The sequence below is a fragment of the Nestor notabilis genome, unplaced genomic scaffold (assembly GCF_000696875.1).
Source record: "Nestor notabilis isolate BGI_N333 unplaced genomic scaffold, ASM69687v1 scaffold8246, whole genome shotgun sequence".
In the NCBI taxonomy this organism is placed as follows: Eukaryota; Metazoa; Chordata; class Aves; order Psittaciformes; family Psittacidae; genus Nestor; species Nestor notabilis.
Genome location: NW_009932322.1, coordinates 27,046 through 51,456, shown reverse-complemented (window position 1 = coordinate 51,456; position 24,411 = coordinate 27,046). Strand labels below are relative to the sequence as shown.

General features: G+C 37.9%; 1 protein-coding gene across 1 annotated transcript in view; it reads left to right on the top strand.

Moving 5' to 3' along the window:
• LOC104407135 (P protein-like) overlaps positions 1-24,411 on the top strand; it is a gene marked incomplete at its 3' end in the record, with an annotated part of 55,069 nt that overhangs the window by 7,672 nt on the left and 22,986 nt on the right. The window contains exons 2-5 of the mRNA XM_010016323.1: positions 13,091-13,189; positions 13,793-13,981; positions 17,364-17,421; positions 18,328-18,400. Of these exons, the coding sequence (XP_010014625.1) occupies positions 13,091-13,189; positions 13,793-13,981; positions 17,364-17,421; positions 18,328-18,400 (419 nt within the window). The remainder of the gene's footprint in view (positions 1-13,090; positions 13,190-13,792; positions 13,982-17,363; positions 17,422-18,327; positions 18,401-24,411) is intronic.

Below are 24,411 nucleotides of genomic sequence, written 5' to 3'. Positions count from 1 at the left end.
TACTAATGGGACTGCAGGGGCAACCTGTAATAATTGTGCTAATGGACCGCCAGAAGTCAGAGACCATGCAGAGCTCTGTCCACAGCAGGTTGGAGCTAAGTCTAGGACAGCACAGTGAGCTGGAGGCAGGTCTGCCAGAACTGGGTAGGTTCAGAAGTAATGCACTTATTTTTTAACTTCACACATTTTTATGTGATTCCTTTTGGGCAGGGTGAAGTAGAAAACAGATTGGCAGTTACAGCAACTCACAGTTTTCAGGGGTGCAGCAGAAGATACTGACTCAGTACGGTCTATGAATTAGCATCATTCAGAAGCAGCTGCGAAAGGCTGAAGGTTTTGCTCACATTTTCTGAGCTACTCCTTTTTATGTGCTAGTCGGTAAAGACAGTAAACACAGTCCATCTGCCATTCACTCCCTGATATTCTTGAGCAGTTTCTCTAAGGACTTCCTTTCCTGAAGTGGAGCTCTGGCAATGTTGGAGTATGAAAGCATTTCTCTCAGACAGCAGTGCTGGCAGTTATATTGAAGTGGTATGTCTGGTCAAGCATTACACTTGCTGTTTGAGAAGGAAACATTGTGCCATTGATAAATTTATTGTAAGAAAGAAGTGTAATCCTGGATTAATACAATACTTCCTTGAATGTGGTACGTAAGTATTTCACAGTGACTTTTTTTTGCCCACTCTTGCGGTCTTATGCAATTTATTTTCTCTGCTGCTGAGAAAATAAAAAAGTAAAAGCAGCCTCAAATATTCTTTTGTCTCTAATCTAGGAGTGATAGGAGCAACTCTACCTCCTCAGCCACGTCAATGACATGTAAGCTGCAATCCTCTTTAGGGTTCTATTGACAGCTGGCTCATCATGTAAACCTCTTACAGTGTAAAGCATGAACCTGAATTTAGTGAATCTGTCTGATAAAAGGAAGAGTAAATCCAGAATGAAGGGTGACAAGGAATGTGCTTCTTTTCCCTCTGATGTGTGTTTAATTGTGTAAGCTAAACCAGCAGGGCTATGTCATAATATTATATAAATACACAATTTTGCACCCATCAGCATTATATGGCTACTTTGCCAAGCTGCTCTGTGTGCTGCATGTTGTGCCTTTCAGTGCTTTCCAGTGCAGGCCAACAAGAGTAAATGCTCTTTGCAGAAATGGCGCAATGGAATTTGTGCATTTTAGACATTGTTTTTGGCTCATGTCTACTTGGCATATCGTAGCCTGTGCCCAAAAATGAGCTAAGCCAGAGCAGCAAGGAAAAGTGATGTTTCCAAGTAAAAAATTTCGAACATCAGCTTGTGTAAAACAGTTTTAACTACAAGAAAAGTGTCAACAAGCACCCATTACAAACCTGTTCAAAGTTGCATGGCAATATTGAAGATGGTTATAGGACCAGAAATATTCAAGCTACTCTATTTTGACAGAAGACAGTCTGTCCTTGGCAGAAAAGAGTGATAGATTGTCATAAGGATTTGACTAGATCAGTATCATGCTAATCACAGTTTTGAACATATAGGTCTGTCAATAAAAGTTAACAAAAGCTCCACTGATGTCATTAGACCTGTCATGCTTTCCTTCGGATGGAAATCTGGATGTCTGTGAGGCAGAACACACAAGGACTCCACATCAAAAGCAGTTGACAACTGTACCAATTTATTCAATTTATTTACAATACAGAGTAGGACTGATCATTTAGTTTTCTTTATATGTCAATCCAAGAAATGTTTTAGGCTCAAGCAGACAGGATGGAGGAAAGACATTTCTGGCTTTTCATACTTGTGAAACTCTATGAATCTGGGGAGATTTAGGTCATACGTATAATGGTTTGAGATCATCAGAATTAGGTATTGACACTCGCTTCCTTATGGATCCTACCTGTGCTGCATATATATCTTTTCAGGGATGAGGTCTTCATGGTATCATGTTCTACACCATATTTAGTCTTCATTAACAAGAAAGTTGCAAGCAGAAGCATGCTTTGTCCTTCTTGAGGTTACAGCATTTGGTTATTGATCAAAATAAATTAGTATTTAAACTGGTATAAACACTGCAGAGCTGAGACTCTAACCATACCTCTTGCAAATGTTGATGGAGTCCATCCTTCCTTCCTAAATCAATGGCCTTTTTAAAGTTTAGTATGTCTATGTGCTTTTTGTCTTAAGTTAAAATCTGTTCTTTTAGCTATGCCATGTGTCATGATACTTTTTCTCTCCAGCCCATGCTTTTTTCTAATGCTTCTGGAGGAGATAATTCCTGTAGCTTTAGTTCTTCCACTATTCTTACTAACTTTCACATTGCATAACCTTAAAATAATACATTTTGTTTTCTCTGTGACAGTGCTCTATGGACTTCTGCTTTTCATAAGCATTTTTTTGTTTGTTTGTTTTTAAAATGATTCTTTGCAACTGTAACCTACTTCAAAGTGCCATGACTCAAATGTGATTCCATTATTCGAGCTTTAAAGAGGTTATTTTTGTGTAGAGGAACAACCATTATTCTGCATTGATTCTTGAGGTGCAGAAGAGCTATCTCTTCATTAACTTTTAAGAACAATATTTGGTTATGGGCTTTTTAGTGTTTCTCTCTCTCTCTTTTTCTTTTTTTTTTTTTGGTGACTTTGTATGTTGCTCTGCTGCCTGGAATATTCACTTACCTTTATCCTTTTCATTGCCATATTGTCAGAGTATCCTTCCGTTTTCCTGCTATGTCACACTCTATGGATAATTTCTTTTTGCAAACTGCCTGTGCAGCCTGTATTAAAAAGACAATTTTTAGTGCAGTAGCTGTTTATCTTGGCAACAGTTTCTGGAGTTGTTTTATTCAAAAGATACATGTGAGAAACTGTGTTTTGTTAGCAGTATACTTTATCCTACATTCAGGCTTCTGATGTGTGCTTCAGGCTTCTTTTATTTGGAGGTGCTGTTGATTCAAGAATACTAAGCCTTTTTGATCTGTTTGAGCTTATAATCAAATAGCTGCAATAACTGTCTGGTCTAACACATAGCAAAGGACAAGGTTTGCTTTTTTTTTTCTTACTAAAACCTTGGTTTTTTCATGCTTTTTAAAATGCTAACAAGTGTGTTTTATTGAAAATTAATATATTCAGGTGCTGTATCTGCCTGAAAAATGAAACACTTGGAAACTTTCTTCTGTCTTTAACTTTCTAAATCAGCTGTACTCCACAGCATCTCTGCCAGGGTGGGACCAGTAACAAAGATCCTTCATCCCAGTTCTGATTTTGAAGACAGTTGCAGCTGTCTTGCTTGTTTAATGTGGTTCATTTGCAAGGACTGATTGGTTTTGTTTTTTCATCTGTCTCTTTGTATAGCAGCTTGGAGCCTTCTGTCTTAATAAGGGGAAGAAGCTGCCGACAGTGGGCGGTCATGGGGTTTCCCTTTTTCTGCAGATAAGCTCTTGGTGAATATTCTTTTCTTTTCTTTTTTTTTTTTTTTTTCTCTAAGTCAGCAGCACTGCCACTTTTCCTTTTTGCTTTGGGAGCACAGAATTAGGTCTTATTTATGTCACCTCTTGTCTGGATGGCCAGAAATTTTCATCTGTATGGAAAGGCTTATTGTCCATGCAGCCACTGAACAGAATCCTATCTTTTTTCTGGTGATCAATATCCAGGATTTATGTATCTTTGGGATGGTGATTTTTAGACCACGCATAGCAAAATATTATGACATTTCTCATCAAGATTACGTTATTTCAGGAGAAAGATGGAAGGAAATCGCCTCTGTGAGACTATGGAGTAACCAAAGTGTCACTCTGTATAGGGCCAAAGGGAACGCCATGTCTGAAAGGGAAGAGTCTGGCATCTGGGTGACCGGGGGCAAGATCATTGCAATCAAGAAATATGACATACAGTTAAACTGCGTTGCCGGAACAAAGCCACCTGCCATATAGGAAAAGGAATTTCCTTCTGAACCTTGAGGAGCATGATTTTTGTTTTTTGACTTTTCAGTGCACAGGAGTATATCCTTACCTGAAGCAGGAATACAGATGAAATCAGGGAGAAGCTGAAATTACATCATTATTCTTAATTTTTGTAGTCGGTTTTCCCCAACTGAGGAGAGACTTGCTGAGTATGATTTGTCTGCATGAGACAAGGAAATTCTCAGTTTCTTTGCAACGCACTATCTATAATCCTTTTATTATTTTTTTTTCCTTCCTCTTTTATTTTGAGAATCTCAGATGAAGCTCAGAGCTTTGTGTTTCAAATTCATCTCCCATGACACTGAATCAAAAGTTTGTGTTTTAAAGCTGCTTCTTAATATAAATTAAATAGCTCTTTCTCTGATGTGATAGCCTTCAGGAACCTATAGATGTCTGAGGCCTTTTAAGGTAGAAAAAGATGTCTGGTAGCAAACCAGAACCCAATACTGTGGAATGAGTTTCCTGAGGCTTGTTAACTGCGTATATTAATATATTACAGTGATATTAGTGCAGGGAAGAGCATCATCTTTGTGAGATAAAGCTGCATTTATTCTTGGATAAATTATTTGTTTCACTGAATATTCTTCAATTGTAAAAGCAAATATTGTGTTATTATCAACTACCTTTTCATTCTATTTGGTTTCTTTAATTTGTTCCTCTGGGATTTTCAGTGCTTTAAAAATATTGTCTCTGATACAATTTGAGATGGAATGCAATGACTAGTGATGTGGGTTTACTTTGTTTTGGAAGTTACTTGTTAATGAGTTATGAGGAAGTTATGTTTGGAAGGACTTGTTGATAGTTTTTTGTATTCCTAATCAACACTGAATAACTTTTCTGGTGAAAAGTCTTCTGTATGAAAACGAGACTTCATCTAAGAGCAAAGAAAAAGTAGATGGAAAAAGTACTTTTTAGTACACTGTGTGAGGCTTATACATTATTTAGTGAAGAAGTCTTTCTTATCTCAGAGTTAATTCTCCAGGTTCATTGTATAGTCAACATAGGACACAAGAAGGATGAAAATAATTTGAAGAGGTCTCTCTACCAGTGACTGTAACTACCCTAGATCAGACTTTTACATGGTAAAAGTTATATAGATAACCTCAGTGCCGTATGCTCACCCAGAATTCGAAAACGAATTCTTAATACCACCATTATAACTAAAATTATATTAAAAAAAAGGACTGTCATTATAGTGAAAAAATACCCATTATTTCAATATATGATAGTTACATATTTTCCTGCAAATTATTTATCTTTAAGTTTTACTGCTGTTTCTTCTCTGAGTACCGTGTCTCATTCCCTAGATTTGGAGAAAATTTTAGCTTTTTTGCTGGGGCCAGTCCACTGAGATCAGGATCTTCATAAAGGCCATAGAAGTTGTCTTAGTTATACTGTAACACCTTATGAGAAACCAACTACTTTCCAGATATAAGGGTTCTTGAGCCTGACTTGTTTCATTTTATTGTGACCAAAGGGCAAAATAAAAGCCCCAGCAAGCTTACAATAGTTGGGATCCATCATATGTTTTTTTAAAACAAAGCTTAATTTGGTGGCAGCCTGACTTTTTAAGCCATGCAGTGGCCTGCTGCTTGCCTTCACCTCTACCGACTCTCCAGGCACAGGAATGAGTCACATTTTTTCATCCTGTTGATGAGCTTTTTTGTACATCTGTCTGGCCTTTTTTAAAAAAAACCAAAACTCTAAGCAATGGAAACACTTCATTTTTAATGACAAAATTACTTTTTTTCTCTAAAAGTTACAAATATGAAAAACGTAATCTCCAAAGTCTTGGAATGAAACAAGTAACTACAGTTTTAAAATCAATGTTAAAAAAAAAAAAAGAAGAAAAGAAAAATAGCTTCTTCATTACCTCATCTCCAAGTATAGCTCACTAATTACTCTTTTCAATCTTCAAAACTGGGGCGGGTGGCATAAGAGTATATTATAAGACTATGTAAACCCAAAGCACAATTACATGTGACAGGTCACTACATTGCTTGGATTAAGGGAAATTATATCAAAATAATCCTGTCTCAGCATTGTGTAGAAAAGCATTCCACAACCTGGAAGGTGGTCAGTTGTCTTCTTTTAATAGCACTTCCTTTCTTTTATCATCCTTAAATTCATGTAGCCTGAATCTTCATAGTTCAACATATGTTCTCCCAAATCTCCAGGACTACAACATCATATCACTGCAATGCTCGAAGAATAACCTTCTCTAGAGATGGTCACATCATACATTTTTTTTCTCAGACCTATCCTTCTGTTCCTATTTCCATCATCTGAGTGCTCCATATTGCATCTTTAAGAGAGTCTGCTCAGATATGAAGTTAAAACATTAAGTTGTGACAACTTCCTTAACTTTTGAGATTCTTGGAATTGCCTCACAGACTACAAAAAATGTGTGAACCTCGCTTTATTTGTCATAAATTTAGTTAGTACCAGAGCTGCTTAAACTAAAAGCCCATTGTGAATGCCAAAGAGAAATGCTGGCATTTAAAAGCCAGGCTTGCAGAATATGCTAACGTATTACAAGTGTAACCATGCTTAAAGTGTTGCTTATAAATTGCTTCCCTGTAGCAGATTCATTTTTCAGTATGCCCTGCAGCGATTGAGAATAATATGTCTTAACAGTTATCTGTGTAATCCATATAGAAACTGGGTTTTCGGAAGTTGGACCATTACCCATACCAGCTACTGGTGCCTATTTCAAATTTGCAGCTTGCTGGCAGTTGCCAACAGCTAAACTGTTTTGGCAGCAGCTGCTCCTGAAATGTATTTTCTCCTTCAGAATGTCTGCAGTTTTTGTGTGCTATCTCCTGTAGCTTTCCAATTTCTTTGCTGAAGCAGAAAATAGAGAAGAGGAAACAGCAGTTATGCCTTTTCAGTGCAACTTCTCAGTCCTTCAAAGGGCAGGCTTTTTTGACCTGACTCATCATTGTGGGTCTGCTGGGTAATCATGAAGTTCTGGGCTGGTCCCGGTCCCCGTCCCTTTCCTGTTCCTGCTTCCTTGCTGCGTGCTGTGGGATAGTCCCTAGTTAGGGAGGTCATGGCTCTGCCAGATCCACAGCCACCCTCTGTTCCTGGCTCCTCTCATAGGGTGGCCGGACCTTGTGGTGCCTTGACATGGGAGTGGGAAATGTGTGGAGAACAGCTTGGTCCTTTTAGTTAGAGGAACTTCAAGGCAGCTTAAGGATTAAGTACTTTCTTTTAGCTTCACCCACTGCAGTGATGCACTGATCTGTTAACCACATCCTGACATCTTCTTGGTGGAGACTTCCCCTGACAGAGACAGGCAAAGACTCTTGATGAAAAAGGAACTACCAAGTCCTGGAGGTATCTGAAAATTTCATTTTTCAGGGAAGTACAATAACCTTAGAAAGTCTGATTTGATTAAAAAAAACCAACCCAAACACAGGAAGCATTCTATTTCCAAGCTATTTCTGAACCTAAAATTGCCCCATTTCTTAAAATAGCAGAATATTGCACAAATGAAGGAGGAAAGACCGCTACCACATGCTCTTGTAGGATGCATTCACTCTCCAAATGCAGAAGTGAATGAAGCAAGCACATTGTGCTTGCCCTATATAAGGAACTATTTCTGTCTTGGAAAATCTCAGCACACATTTCACTACATATTTCTTAAGCATGTTCTTTACTTGCCCAGGGTCTTAGCATGGCAGATGCTTGTCAATATGATACCTGCCAGTTGGCTGTGCCTTGTGCAATGTTTTGCTGTCAGGTAGCACCAGCACCACAGTTCTCTGGGGAATTCTGTCCAGTCCTGTCCAGTCCTGTCTAATAGAAAATTAGGAAAGTCAAAGAGAAAATGAGTCTGTATTAAGTAATGCTTTCATTGCTAAATTTTTCTGACATCTTAATGGTGAATGCTTTTAAAGGGTCTAGAGGTTATTTGCTGATTTAGTTGATGTTACCATAAAGCAGTCATCAGTAAATGTCTGGAGCCTGTTTAGAGATATAAGCTCTGGAGTCTTTGATCCTTCCCTTGACTCTTAGTATATCAGTTGACTATACTTCATTTGTGATGGGTACTCATAACAGTTCCCTGTGACGTGCTGCCACTGAGGAGAAGACATGATGGAGGCTTGTGTCTTTGTGTGGGCACATATATATCAGAATGTTGACAGATATATGTTAACATCTGCTTAGTACACAGTAAATGTTTAAAAATTGAATGCTATGATGATGGTCAGCACAATTTGTACCATTGTCCAAATGTGGACTTGAACAGAAAACAACAAATACCAAATTTGGTGGAAAACTGTTTTTCAAATGGGGCCAAAAACTGGTGTGGTGGTTTTTTCTCTTTCTTTTTCTTTTTCTTTTTCTTTTTCTTTTTCTTTTTCTTTTTCTTCTTTTCTTTTCTTTTCTTTTCTTTTTCTTTATTCAGGGAAACATGCTAATACTCTTTTTCTCTGAAGAGATTCTGCTTTTAATTTTTGATACAGTGAAATATCCAAGAAGTTATGTTCAAAACTGTTGATGCATAATACTTATGCTTCCATATTCACCTCTTCTTCAATTCTGACCAAATCCTTTCTGTAGAAGTGAGAATTATTGCTTTCTGTTGTCACAGAAATAGCTCTTTTGCTGATAGTTGCATGCATGACATATAGCATATGGCAGATGAAGCATTATATTAGCTGATGTTTAAAATGTATGCTTTTTATTATAAGTGAAAACTTAATGTATTGTGTGGCTTGATTAAGCTTTTCAATACAAGGCTAAATAATAGGTTCTAGCCAAATCTAGTGAATATTTTAAGTATTGCAAGCCAACTAGGATGAATATGGTCTTTTCCTTTCTCAGGTTCTTCTTGTTGGGTGTTTACATCTTTTGTTGCCCTCTGCTGTAGTGTATTTGGGATTGAAAGGTGGCTTATTGTTGAACAACAGTTGCAACTACAAAGTCTTCCCTTCCCTTTCATTTAAAGTGGTGTATTAGGAAATCCCTGAAAATATGACTGGGGGGCAGGTCTGGTGCTCAACAACAGGAATTGAGTTCTCTTTGTGGACTTCATCCAAAGTCCCCTGACGACTTTGGAAGTTATCACCTGCAGGCAATGGGAAACAGCCGTGTGTTGTAGGTGGAACCTGCAGCACTCTTCAGCCACCAACTCTGGATAACATCTGAGGAGTCAACAGTCCATCAGTGGGAGCAACTAGAGTCTCCCACATCTCTTCCTTTCCTCTCCTGTTCTCCCTGTACCTCTCCATATGGCCAGGAGGACAGAGAAGCCTGCTTCTCCTTTAAGTGCTCAAATGAATGTAGGAGATTGAAGGTTGTATCTTTGCTGTATAGCTGTAGAAAAGTGCAAATTGCCACCAAAAGAGTGTGAACCTTGCTCATGTGGGAGCAGAGGCACAGCCACAGGTTTTGAAACTTCTGCAATAGATGCTTGGGATTTGCATTTGGACCATCATAATTTTTCATGCGGTGAGTGAGATCCTTCTCCAGCTGCTGTCAGGCAACTAGAGCTTCATCTGGGGTGTGGACAGCCCTCTTACAATGCTGGTTCCTCTTCTGGGTTACTATGGAGACAGTCAGAAATTGTAATTGCTTGAAAAATTAGCAATTGGAAAATATGACTATGACTGCAAGTAACCAGCTCAGAAAACACACTTCATCAGAACAAACCTATACTCCTGCAGAGAGAACCAAAATCTGTATATATGATTCACAGCAGTAGCCAAGTGGTTAAGAACACAGTCTTCTATTTGAAAGATTTCTCTTAATTAAAATAAAACCATACCCAGTTGTAACAAATGTGAGAAAGAATGTGGCCACAGCTGTGGTTGTACAGGAGGCAGGATAAGCTTTTCTTTTCCTGATGTCAGTTCTATATGGATCTTTCCATATCAATGGTACTTTGTAAGTCTTTGAAGTCCTTGTAAAATACTTTTTTCCATAGCTTTTGGTTTTAGTTTTCTCCCATGAATTTTGAATGAAAGGGAAAATGAGAATGGTGGGTTTTTGTGTGAAGATCCATGTGCCTGCCTACATATAAATGTGTACATTTGTAAATGCGATTATTTCATGTCTCTTCTCATATTTGATGTATAAAATGCTAATGATTTTTGAGTCTGAACCATGAGAGAAGAACAGCAAACACAATTGGTGTTCAGCTTACCAGCTCCTCAACTGTACATAGTATAAATCCAGAGCAGTCTTCTTATCCTATGAATGGGTCTATCCACAATGGGCTAATGAGCTGACCTTGTGATTAGCTCCTTGGTTATGTTGCTGAATTGCTCAGTAGAGCTGGGTTGCACTCCATTCTAGCATCTAGGTAAAACCAAAGTTTCTAGCTCTTTTGATTGTGAAGAAACCTTCAAAGTGTGAACTATCCTAGATTTTTAAATGTGTCACATTGATTTCTTTCCCTTATTTAGACAGTGTCAACTGCCATCCACTTGCAGGGCTGAGAAGCACCAAGAATGAGACTAAGAAGGTTTCTGAGCACTTTAGACTTGCTCCTCTGATAGCAGGAGGCTTTTGGGCTTTCCTAGATTTTGTTTGCAGATGATCTCTGTTATCTTTTGATGAAGTGGATGACCAAATCTCACGAATAGAGCCTCTGCAGAAGTGCAAGGGGCACAGAGGGGATTGCATTAGGCTCCCTGTTCAGGGATGATTTTTGTTTTTATAATCCATGTTATTTTTTCATGATGCTATTACAACTTTTCTTTCTAGGCTTTCAGCCTTCAAGATTCTTATACGCCTTGATTAGCTTTATTGTTTGTATTACTCTCATTCTCTAATTAGAGTAATCACATCACGGGGGAGTTGAGGCTCTTCTGTTTTTTCTCTAATTATTTATGTTTTGTTAAGCCTGGCTGTTTCCTGCTGCTTATTCTTGTCCATGTGTTTTTACTCTCTGCAAATTGATGTTGTCATGTATTAATTGTTTTCACTTTATCTGAAGACCTTTTCCGTTTTTACTGTATTTGCCATTGTTGACAATCTGTAAAGCTCTACATTTTAAAGTTCCATTTAAAAGTGGCAATACCTATACTGGCAGGTGGGGATAACAATTGTGCTTTTGCAAAAGTGATGTCTTTAACTAACGTTCTGGATCCTTTACCTCAGGTTTTGTCATTTACACCTATGTCATTACGCATAAACAACCTTCCACCAAACTTTTATTCTTTCTTTCTGGTTGGCATTGCTGTGGTTGCTTTGTCCTTCAGGTCTCTTCTCATAATGGTCTATTCACAATAGTGGTGAAGACCTGCTGAGGTGGGGGGATTGTCAGTAGATATATGTATGCCTTTGTAATGCAAAGCAGTGTTGGTACCAAGCCCTAACAATTAGAGGAAAATGGAAGTTTTTGTAGAAAGTTTTCTGGTTATTAATTTCAGATTGCACATGTGCTAGGAGAAAAAGAAGAAGAGTAAGTGTGCAAAGGTTAATGGTGTGCACAATATGAGGTTAGATCAGAACAGCATACTATACATTTTATTTGGAGCCTTTTTTTGTGTAGAGTGGCATAATTTATTTAAAAGCAGAAACAGCTAATCGGTCTTTGCATGAGTTAAATTTCTGACTGCACAAGTTCAAGGTCCACCATTAAAATTGTCACCTTTGGATACAAACTTTGAACATACTGGTAGGCAGGGATTAGCCTGCATATCAGGAGCATATCAGCAATGCTCAGTGAGCACACATTTCAAGTCCTGACACTGCTTTTTTTACCCTTATGGATTATATTTTGTAAAAGCACTAGGTAATCTTTTACATCTAAGGCCATGTTAATATTAGAACAGCACTTGCTTCAAAATACCAGTTTCTCCACCTAGTTAAACTTTTTGTGTTAATGGTATTCTCCTATTTAAAAATGGAAGCACTTAGCTTCAGAGTTTGCACTTATCTCTTCACAGATGAAGTGTCAGTGCAATGTAGCACCTGAATTGTAGTCTTTCCAACATTTGACCTGAGGTACCAGATAATTCAGTCTCTATAACTCATTCATTCTCTTCTGCTGAGATTGCAAATACGGTGCTTACAGCAGAGTTTGAATGACATTTGTGCCACTCGAAGATGATATAAACATATCCAGTTGCTCCACACCTAGAATAGCACTAGATAGATAGATAGCAGTGCTAAACAAGCAAGCTGAAGTATTAACTGGAGGTTTTAATTTTACAAAGTGTGAGTTCGCACATATGTCTACAAATGATAGGAAATTCCGCTGTCTTCCATTTGCTATAAGGTTAAATACACAGATCCTTCTTTTTGGACTGTCCTTGCATTTAGAAGATTGAATTATCAGACATATTTGTATATTTAATTAGTTGTCTATGATTTTATAATTTCTTTCCCTTTTCAATCCAGCAATAGCAGAATAAATTTTAGGTTTCTTCTAAGTGTCTCTGGGAATAATGCTATCTGCATATTGACTGTATGTCTAGCATATTTCTTTCGGTCTTTCTGGTGGTCAGTGGCTGTAGTTTTGAACAGAATAAATCAGAGTGTGTCTGAATAATGGTGGTTTGATGGGAAATGGCTGTGGAAGATACAGGTCTTGAGTACTGCAAAATGGCTCAATTATTTAATCTCTCCCAGAAGCCTGCCCCTACCTAGACTGCTGTGATTGTGCTTGATATTATTCAGCTGTTTCTTAAGATTTGGGATTTATATTTCAGCAAAAGACTTCTTAACAGTGCTAAGCTGCAGTATGGCAAGAGGTAAGTTTACTCTCTGTTAATTTTCTGCAGCACCAGGACCAAGACTTGACAGAAACTGTTGGGATAGGATTGTGCTACAGGACAAATCTTTCTTCCCTAATACAAAGGGTGCTGAGGTTACTGTACATGTTAGTAGATTTCTGGTGACCTATGTCTCAAATGACATTTACGGGACAGAAATGATCCTATTATTTTATGTTTATGAAGTATATTAATGTGAACTTATATGAAAAAGTAGCATCCCCCATGACCATAAAGAAGTAACTACCATGGCTAGTTCAAACTTAATGAAAACCTTTATTTAGGTGAACACCATTCTTAACATTTAACTAGTTAGATGCACTTGTACCAGCTATTATGTAGAACTGGAGTGAATCGTATTTCAGACTTAATGTTTTTATTGTGTTTGATTTTGTTGTTTTTTTTTTTTTTTTGTCCTCCAAAGATATCATTTTAGTTTTTCCAAATTATTCAGCTCAAGGTCAAAAAACACTGGCTTTACAGAGAAGACACCACTACTGAAGGTTTCCTCAGAGCAAAATGGGTGAGATACTTTCATTTTACTCAAAATATTTTTTCTAAGATCTCTTATATTTAATTGTGCATGGTTCTTTCTTATATACTGACACCAAACCTGCTGGGAAATAAAGTGAATAGCACGGGTTGTGAACAGAGAATTACCCTGAAGGACCTTGAGTGGAAAGAAAGGGGCTGTAAATGGGGAAGGGAAGCATGTAAGGTCTGAGGTTAGCATGATTAGAGAGCCCTAAGGATAGGCAACTACAGGCTGTATGCTCTTATTTCCTCCATGTGGTGTTACATCAGGTACAGTGAAAGACAGCAGAGCTATAGGAGGGGTCCTTATGGGGATTTACACACCAAATCCTAAGGCACATCTGCCTGATGCATCAGGGAGCTGGTTCTCCCAAGGGCACCTAGACATCACGGGGTATTTGTCCTTTCTCCCAGTCTACCCAGCTGTGTCACCAAGGGGAGGTCAGTCTGTACTGAATAAATCTTTGTCTATGAATTTTTCCATTAAAATCTCCCACAGTGAACCTGAGGATATCCAAGGTCAGTTACATCTACTACCTGGTAAAATAAACCACTCTTTTGTTTTATTATGTTTCCTCAAAACGTGTGACAGATTGCAGTGCGTGGCTCTTCATAATCCAGATTTTACCACAGATGACGATTCATGGGACAACAGCTCTGCAGAATTTGAGCAAAGGTTTCAACTGGGAAATGAAATTACGTGCTTGTCCAGATCTGCTTCTTCTGAGAGATATGAAATCTTGGACAACCTTCATGTCAAGTTCAATTTATCAAAGATGAGGTCTTAATTCAAACATTAATTTACTTCTCTTTCCATTCTTTTTTTCTCCGTGTTTTTTTTTTGGGTTTTTTTTTTTTTTTTAATTTCTGCAGGGATTAGTTTTTAAGTATAGATATAACGATCAATAGTTCCTCATTCTCACAAGCATCAATCGTAACACCTATTCTAAATTTATAACTAAATGCCTCCTATATTGCTTCTAACATTTCTTTGAAACAACTCTTTAAAAACCTCTTGCTTGATTCCACAGCTTCATTCGGTGTTTTGTTGCTCTTATGAAATGCTTTACTTTAATTAAAGTGTGTATCTAACACAGTCTTTCTGTAGTCATTATAGTGGCTTTTCACATACACACAATCCAAAATCTAACTGATCATTTTTCTATCATTAAGTACTTAGTACTTAATATTTTTCACTCTTTACCTTAAAGTAGTCTTTTACCTCATTTAGGCACAGAGGAAATTGAATCTCATAATGCATTAAGAGATACCAATGTGATAAGAGGTTAAGTTCAAATTTTCTTAGGATATTTTTGCCTGAGATTTAACTAGCAAAAACTTTAATCTTGGATGCTAATTCTCTGCCCCTTCCAGAATTTCAATACCTTTTACTAGTTTGGTTTGGCCTCTGCAAATAGCTTTGCAGATCTCCATATTGATCCACAGAGCCTTTCCAATGAGATGTCCGTGCATCTTTTCCCAATTTTTATGTTGTCTTAGCTCATCACTTTACAGTTGTTTTTGTCCTTCCATTGTGCATGTGGTGTTGTGTGGAGTGCCGCTCTCCTGCACTGCTGCTCAACAAATGGAGCAGGAGAATTTCAGTGGCTGATACTAGTGCAATATGAGCAGGTATGAAGAAGCTTGGCAGATGACTTTCTTCACACTCATGGTAGATTTCCCTGGTATTTGGTGGAACAAAGGAATTGAGCGGGAGTGTAGAATCCATTGTTTCCAGTACAACATAGGTTTATAATGTGGGTAGTTGAGTGTTTTTCTGGCAGAACTTCCCTTGAAATATTTTCATTGCTATAGTGCAGCTTGTACATATGGGACCAGCTTTTGGCTGTTGTAAATCAGCATAACTCTGCTGAGATAATAAATGGAGTTAAACTGCCCGGCACCGCATGCAGACCAGACTAAAAGTCATTTGGGTTAGAACAGGGATTGAAATCCTTCATAGATTTGTACTTCATGCATTTCTAACTGAAGTCAAATAATAGGATTGTGCTGGAGGCATATATCAGCGCAGGATTTGGCACAGGGTTTCTACTTGTATTTCTGTGCCAGATTAGTGCTGTAGCAAGAGACAGATTGCAAGCCATGGGTGAGTCAAAGGCTGATCACTTCTCAACTGTAAGCTGTTAAAAGCGCCGTTTCCCTAATACAAAATGCCATGAAAACAAACAGATGGGAGGAATGGGGCTTTCTAAATTCTACATTTAATAAGGTGACCATTTTCAAAAGCTTTTTTTATTATACCTTGCCAGCTCCTTTAGATGAGTCTCTGTTATTTATAGCCAAGTGGTTCTGAGATATAAAGCTTAAAATCTTTACTGTAGCTTCTTGTTTCAATAATACTAATAACAGTAAAATTTCAAAGTGCAAACAGAAAATATCAAGTACATTAAAACTAAACCAATCTGGTCTGGACTTTAGTAATTCATAACGTAATAAATTCTTAAAAATACCAGAATAGACTTGTAATGTAGAAATAGAGACAATAGACAAGCAGGGTAGAGGATGCATGACTAAGCTGGCATTAGGTGTTTTCCATATATCACACAATACAAAAAAAGAAGCTATCAGTTATGAAGTGCTGATAATGGTTTTGTTGTCATTCCTCTCTTTTCAAGCCTTTGTTATCTTCTTCCCCCTCTCTGCCACCTTGTTTTTCAGTAGAGCAGAGGTACCTAGCATTTCTGGAAGAAGTCACCTTACTGGTTTCCTTCCCCTCTTGCTCTGTCTTCTCTAGATTTTCATGCTATGCAAAAGTTTACATAGAGTTGCTAGCACTTGTATTTCATAGGTTATTGTAGCCCCTTTGTATCTGTTTGCGTGTGGCAACACATTTTTATTATCTGCTGGGGTTTTTTTCCTGCCTATTTGGAGAAATTTAAAAAGGAAGTGATCTTTAGAAAACAATGTTTTTCAAAAACAGGTCTCCAGTCGCTTATGTTGCTTCCAGTCAATGAACTTAACGGACGGACTTATTTCCACTGTGATTAAAAATCATTCCTGACTCTCTTCAGACTATTCTGCTTTACTATTTTGTTCTATAGCATCTGTCAATGCAGTTATTTATTGTACTGTTTCCTTCTCAACTAATTTTTCTAGTAACTTGAAAAGTTTTCCTTCCTGCTTAAATCAAACCTTACATTTGTCATTCTGTCAGAAAAGCAGTGTTTGAATGTTCACTTTTGAAAAAAAAAAAAAAAGGAATAAGAACATCAATGCCTCCAATTAATGAAAAGATGTAATAAGGGCATATCACCAAAAAGAGTTCTGTAAATTAAGACACCTGTGTAACATACTGTTGGGCAGCCAGAAAATAATTAGTTAAAAGTTGCCTTTTATGGTCATACTAAAAAAGATGGCAATTTAAAAGTGCTAAATCTTGAGATTTATTATTTGAGAGCATGTGTTTTCAACATGCACAATTTAATTTAATTTTAATTTAGATTTATTTTTTCTTAACCCAGTAAGCTCTGACACTTCAGAAGATTTGATGTCATCGTATCTCCATAACTGGGCATTCAAAGGGCACAGACATTCTATGGAAAAGAAACCTAATTTTGCTAGTTGGTTTATCTAGAGATGCTCATGAAGTATATTTGGTTTAAAGAGGTGCTGTTAAAGCCAGGAGATACTTAAAGCTGTTGAACTGTCTTTTCTCAATACTTTTCAGGATGTATATTAGAAGTCCAATTTTTGAGGAATTCATTCGTGACAACACCCCACTATGCAACAAGCTGTGCTTTCTGCTTTCATGCCACCTCCCTGCGATGGCAGTGCTCCTTTGCCTCCCTGCGTGGGCTGGTGGGGCTCTAGGTCTGTCAGGGGCTGGCAATAGCAGTGGAGAAGCAGCTCCGGGTCCTGGCACCAGCTCATGCTGCAGCATTCATTCAGCTTTCCTGAGGGATAAACCTCCTTCCTGTGCAATGAGACCCAGCTGGCAGCAAACCTGGGGAAAGAGCCTCTGTAGTCATCGAGGCTTCCCAAGCCCCTGCTGATCCTGAGCTGTGGTGTCCATACTCTGATGTGGTCTAGTATAACCCATAAACGCTTACCACGATGCTTCTGAAATGTCAGATCTACTAAGAGGACAGAAAAGATCTGTTTCAAACTAGCTACATAATAAATTCATGTTTCTTATGTTTCAGGTGCTGTCTAAAATTCCTGAAAGTTTCAGGCCTTTTTATCTTTGTAGTTGTCTGCTCTGTAAGTATTGGATCTGTAATGCTCCCCAGCCCCCATTTCGTAGAATCATAGAATCACAGAATCATTTTATTTCCTTAAGATTAGTTCAAAATGAGGTGTGATATGTTGTCTTAGCTGATAGAAAAATGTCTTGAGGGTGAGAGACAGATGGCAAAAAAAGGAAAATACTGTTCAGGGCTTCATGCCTGATCAGACCACTGTTTGATGCACTAGCCACCACCCTGGACAATATGGTAGTGTAAGCAGTTGAGTTTGTGGTGGGAGCTTACACTGGGATTTGTATATCCTTTATGATTGCTTGCTGAATTTAGGATGAGTCTATGAGTCTTTCGATACTGAGGAATGTTCATAAGAAAAGCTGTGCTGGGGAGGATGCAACAGCAGTGGCAGTGCTCCATAGCATGAAAACTAGAAGGCCACAGGGAGGTAGGCTGCCCTTCCATCGAAAATCTTCAAAATCAGCAAAATCTTAGACTGCAAGACTTGAGAAGCATTTCAAAAGGAGTTTATCCTTTTACCTGCTGTGAGGACCTCTTTTTTGGCTAGCAGGGCTTCTGTATCAGAGGCAAAACAGATGACACTGTATCTCCTCAGATGTGGGTGTTGCTTTCCAGATAGATCTTTAAGATTATAATTTTGTCCTAAGAGACACTTGGATAAAATACATCAAATATGTGAATTTGGCAGTAAATTTACAAAAGGAATATTACTCATCTTTGTTAAGTATCCCAAGGCTGCTTTTCAGATGTGGTGTAAACATACCTGAAAATACTGAAAGCAATCTTACAATTTAATGTAATGATTGAAAGAGTCTGTTTTAAGCATTTAAGATAATCTTAGCAGGTATTTTTCAGTTATGCAGGTTTTGTGTTATTAATGAATGTTTGCTTTTTATCCTTGCCCTAGATTTTATTTGCCACTTATCCAGATCAAGGTGTGTCCTGGCAGATGCTGGCTGTATCACCTCTGGAAAGTTTCTGTATCCTGCTTTCATAAAAAAAAAAACAAACCAACCACAAAACTCAACTGACATTTCCTTGATAAACTGGTTGAACTGGGTGTGTGGTTGTTTTCTGTCTTACTCCCTGAGAAAACTGGGTGTCCTCAGAGCCTGGGCTTCACTTAGGCTTGTCCTTTTATGCAGGCCACAGTAGTGCTCCCCATCCAAGTCATATTGACTGGCACCTATCTGGGGCACCCTGTGGTGCCCACCGAGTACTTGCATCCAGCTTGCATGCAGCCAAAAGGGTGGAAGTAGGTTGCAGATCCAGTGGGATCAAGGACCAGCAAATACCTAGGACCTTGTGTAGGATATACACCTGGATGCAGCAAGCGCACACCAGACCAGTTATATACTGCCATCTCTAACATGTCTGGAGGGTATACATGGACCATGATGTTACCCAGTGAACTTTAGAAGCAACAGACTAGATGATTCATGGATATGTTTCCAGAGCAGTTTAGCCCAGCCATATGTCTGGATTGGTAGATCTGTAGATATTTTTCATTGGGGATGCAGATTCCTTTACAAATTTTCCATGCAAAATTGCTGAATAGTGAATTTAAATCCACAGATTGCCAAGAAACTGTTCAAAAGAACAAGCAATAGAACAACCCAAAATAAAAACGATTCATCACAGGTAAATGCAGACCCGAATGTGATAAGTCTTTAAGGGATGAACATTCAGCTACTAAACAAACAAAAACTTTTGCAAACAAATTACATTTCTTGTTCCTGCTACATTTCTCCTTTCATCAGTCTCATCTGCAATCTGTTTGGTTCTTATGTCACTAATGTGAAAAGATGATTTACTTATATTTCAGAAGCTCGTGTGAGGTGTGTTATTTTGAAAAGGTGCAGCAGGATTTCATTTTTGAAATGCTGATTTTTCTTTTTTTTTCTATTTAAGTGGGCAGCTCCATGGCTTTGAGCAGGGAGAGTCCTTTTTAGATCTATTTGATTATTAGCTTTCTCTCTGTCACCAATAATGACACAATGTAATGCAATAATTAGTAGGGTAAATGAGGAAGAAAACATTAGTGTTTGAGGGCCATTTATAATTAAAAGTTGAGATTGCTTTTTCAAGGAAAGCAAATGAACATTTAGTAGGTCCAGTGAGAACTTCAATTGTAAGCTCCCATTAATATCCAGTTCACAATCCTCCTTGAAAGAGTTGTTGAAAGCTCCTATGTATGTATGGTGTTGAACATCACCGGGGCTTTCATAGCCCAGTCTGCCAAAGGAGGGCGTTGTTGGGTCTTCAAGTTTTAGTCAACTGTCACAGTGTAGCTTAGGGATTTCTTCTCTTTCAACAGATTTTGAGTTGGAACCATAGCTGCTGCATTGTACACACTGACTCTGCAACCAGCTATTCCTTTGTTTGTTTCAGGGAAGTGCTAGTGGAATTGGGATTTGAGTTCAAACAGGTGTTCCTATATTTTACATTTACCTATCACATCAAGATGTTTTGAGAAAAATAGCTGTCAGACAGTCAGAATATAACATTCTCCTTTCTTACCTGACAAACATGGAGCTGAAGCTTCTCAGTTTGTGTCATGTGTGTTGAAAACTGGATATTCTGTCCCCTACCTGAGGTCACTGAGCTGGGGAAAAATACGTGAGATGCAAGCAAGCCAGCAAAGCCATGCTTCATTTTCAGAACGATGTGGTAACTCAAGCAGAAGGGTCAAAGAAAAAGATTGCATTTCTAAATGAGGTTTGGAAAGGGCACCAGCAATTCTGAATGTCATCTCAGTCTTGTTGTTGGTCTTCATTTGCGCAGAAGTAAGCTCATGTGGTTGTTGTCCACTTTGTTGCATAGTGAATAAAGTATTTAGCTTTTTGTCTAGGCTTAGATAAGATTAACCATTCACAGAGCAGTGTTGGTGTGATTTATGCTGGTTGACAGACTGCGGTATTCCCAGTGGACATTAGGCGCTACTCTCCAAATGTCTACACAAATTTCATGGTAAGCTGACAGATGTTCTGCAATAGTCCTTGTCACAAACCCCTTCGAGGTTATTGTGTGAGACTGCTTTGGGTGGAAAATAAGTCTCTTAACTCATATGATGCCAAATTATGCAAATGAACACTCTTTACCTTTTCCTTATGCCTCAGAAGCTGTTAAGAAGTGTCGTATGGGTACTAACCACTATATACTTATTTTTGAGTCCATGTGCCCATGCGCATTGATGTATGTCTTATGGATGTGCGCTCATGCATACAATTTGTCTCCATACAGAAGAAAAAGTCAAACAAAGTTTGAAATATTTTTTAAAACCAAATCAAGTGATCCCCTTTGGGCTTCATATCCTTTGTCATCCTGATGTCACTTATATTTGTGGGTTTTCTGTCATACCCATTAGATCTAGGCTTGCTCAGAGACACCATATTCTGTCTCTGGTGCTGGGAGGGACCTACATCAGCTGATGTGGGGGTGACATCTCTTTAGCACTTTTTCACTTGCTCAGTTCCCATTAGTTCCCATTTGTTTACGTTTCTACACCTTTATGTCTTGTTTGGATTTATTCCAGCTGTTTTCTTTCCCATTATATTATATTAGCCCACTTGCATCTCTCTTTGCTTTGCCTATCCCCATGGGTACAAACTTGGCATACAGCACTGAGGTGGTTTGGATGCAGTTTTTGAAAACAGTATCTTTCCTCCTGTGAGTTAATAGAAGTTTTTTGAGTTTCTGAGGTTGCTCTTTTGGCTTTTTTGGCTTTTTTTTCTTTTTTATTTTTTTTTTTAATAATACCGATTTCCCTATAGCACAAAATACAAATTCAGTAGATTTAGTACAGTTTTTCCAAATAGTGACAATAGCATTCCTTCTTGACAACATGTAGGATTTAGTTTCTTAAAATTTCTAACAGTCATCTCTCTAGTACCGGAAAAAGTAAGTTTTGAAGCCTGGCTAGAGGACTCTATTCTGCAAGAAGCAAGATTTGATACCCCTATTGATGTAAATGTGTGAAGCTCTTTGTTTTCTTTTTTCTCAGATCTTTTGCTTAAAGGTTGTATGTTAAGTGGAGAGCATCAATAATTAATAAGATGATGTGCGTTTGGAAAGTGGATTATAAAAATGGAGGAAAATTCATGGAGTCTGAATTCATGGAGTCTGAATAAGTTCCAGCATTTCTTAGTTTAATTACATGTACCTATTTTAAAACATAAACGTTTTTATTTTGTAACTGGACATTCAAACCTTCAGATAACTTCTGTCCATTAAGTGATTGAACAAACAGTGAATAAGAAACATTCTTGTTCTTCTCCACAACTTACACAGGTTTTTAGGCTTGAAGAATCTTCTGAAATGCTAAATATACTCCACATTCGTTCCTTTGTTTCTAGTAATTTCTGCCATATTCTAAGCAAAATTCTAAATTTTTCTCCAGTGGGGAACAGACAGCTGGAGCAGAACTGTGCATTAACTTTTTGAATTGAACTAGGCTTTATGAAATTAAAAAGTAATGGGTATTTGTTGATGCTTTTAAGGAATTCTGTAATCAAACTGTACTCCATCACACTGTTCTTTAAAAAAGTGTCTGCCTCCCTGAAGCAGTGCCTTTTTCTTCCACTGCACCTGATACAATTATGTTTATTTTCACACTTCTCTGTATTAGAAATATTTTCTTTTTAGAAGAAATGGTAAAGCTTCTTCTATCACATTTCTGTGCAATGGGTTTCACACATACCTCATTGAGCTGTAAATTTCCATCTTTACTCTGTCCCTGATGAGTGGTTCAGTAAAAATCTTGTTTGCTTCCCTCTCAGCTTCTGTACTTGTGCCAGTTCCTGTTATAGGTGAGGGAAAGCTAGATCAGCCTAGATGAACCAATTTAATTTTCCCTTTTCAGACTGGATTTCAGAACTTGCTTCTCTTGGACCTGAAACATGATCATAAATGGGGAGTGAATTGTGAATTCTTTCTGAGTCTGGACAAGGAGCTTGCATTTTTATAAATGCATTTTAAAGCCTTTCAGTCCTGATCTGGTTATTTGCTTTAAATGTTTGATATGTCCTCAGTAAAATGTCTGGAGCAAGGGCTGACATTTTGCAGGGTATATATATATATTTGCACAGCACCCAATCTAAAGGGTTCTTTACTCACTTGCTCTTTACATGCAAGATAAAACTTAATGAAAATACATCATCTCAATTCATGACTGAACGGTTCTTTGATTAGTCCAAATCAGACAAAACAGGATATACCAAATTGACTAGTCAGTGGCCATTTTCACTGACTTACCTCCCTCTTCAGTAGCTCTGAGGGATGTCATCACGTCCAGTCCAGGATTAAGATCTCAAATTCAGAAATTATAAGATGTATCTCAATAGCAGTAATATGTTGAATTTTTCTCATTTCATTTGGATTCAGTGGAACTATTTAGAACAATTCCACATATGGAAATTTATGGCAAGGGTTGAGACTGAGCAGACATCAGATGTCTCTATTATTAAATTCCTTCCTAAAGTTGCATGAGTTTGAATGGTTCTTGCAACTGTGTTGATCATGGAGCAAGAAAAGGTCACTAAGAAAACTTGTAATCATGCCATGACCATTAATGACACTGAAAATCACCATAACCACTCCCTGAACAAGAGGTATATATAGAAAGAAAGGCTGTGAGGCAAAGAATATAGTCAGATTTTGTTAGACTTTTCAGCTTCCACAGAGGTTCTAGCGATGTGTTCTCCAAGGGAGCATAAGCAAACTTGATGAATGAAACAACCTTTCTAATACCTTTAGTTCTTTTCCCCTTTGATTTCGTTTTTTGAATTTTTATTTTGTAACTCTAGTTCTCTACTGTCAGATATTCCTCCATCATTTTTCCTTGCAGAACACATTTAAAAATCATTTATGTTTGTTGATGCTGTTGGAAGTGTACTAAGCATTTTGGCCTGCAGGCAATGGTCAAGCTGCTATGTAGATGAATGAAGACCAGGACAACATGCAAAGGCAGGCAAAGAAGCAGAATCTCAAGGCATTGTTGATAAAATATTGTAGAAAAGAGAGTTTATTTAGGACTCACAAGACTTCTAGAACTGATGGAACATAGAGAGAAAGGATGGATCCAATATGGGCAAAAATGGAACCAAACTGCTGACACTCCAAAATGGAAAAAAAAAAAGAAAAAAAAAATTACATTCTTCAGATGGGGAAACCAATAAGTGCAGAAAAGGATGTGGTTCAACTTGGTATGTTGTGAAGGGATGACCTCATAAGCTACAAACAGGGATAGCACATCAAAAGAGAAAACTGCAGAATAATGAAGAAATAACCTAAATTAGGAACAACACGTAAAAATAGATGTTAAGACCCAGGCAAAATGCCTTCTTTAATATGGTAATATCCTAAAGAAACTATCATGAGTGACCTGGTCATAAATCAGGATCAATAGTATATGGGTACCTCAGAAACTTGGTGAAAAATAATCAATAGCCATAGTATTCTCAAGGTATGTTTTACAGTAGGCAGAGTATGATACACAAGTAGATGTTAAAGAAAGCGTGAAGTCAGCCATCTGCCTGCAAATATAAGAGAATCTCTGTCATTCATGGTTTTTCAGCTAGCTCTATATGTACTGAATTAGTGGCATGGTGGAGAGTAGAACAGAGACTCAATATTTAAGAAATGATTCGTGTCAGCTACACCTGACTCATCCCAGGCTCCCTTTATAATTAATAGAGAGAACCAATGCTTCTCATGAGCGATTCCTCTCATCTTTGTGTGTTGGTCTAAAATGAAGAAATGAATTCCACCTTAAAAGCACCCTCTTTTCATTGATGTTAAAGCAGTAACCAACTCAGACATGGATGTCCAAGTACAGAACTGTAAACCATGGTGAACGAATACCAATCCAAACTTTTAGCTACTTCACCCCATTCTGTCATGTTGGCTACATAAGCTAAAAAACAGACAAATGACATGAGGTGACTCTCACACCCTCTTCAGTACCTTCTAGGAGCAGCCAGTCAGAAAAATG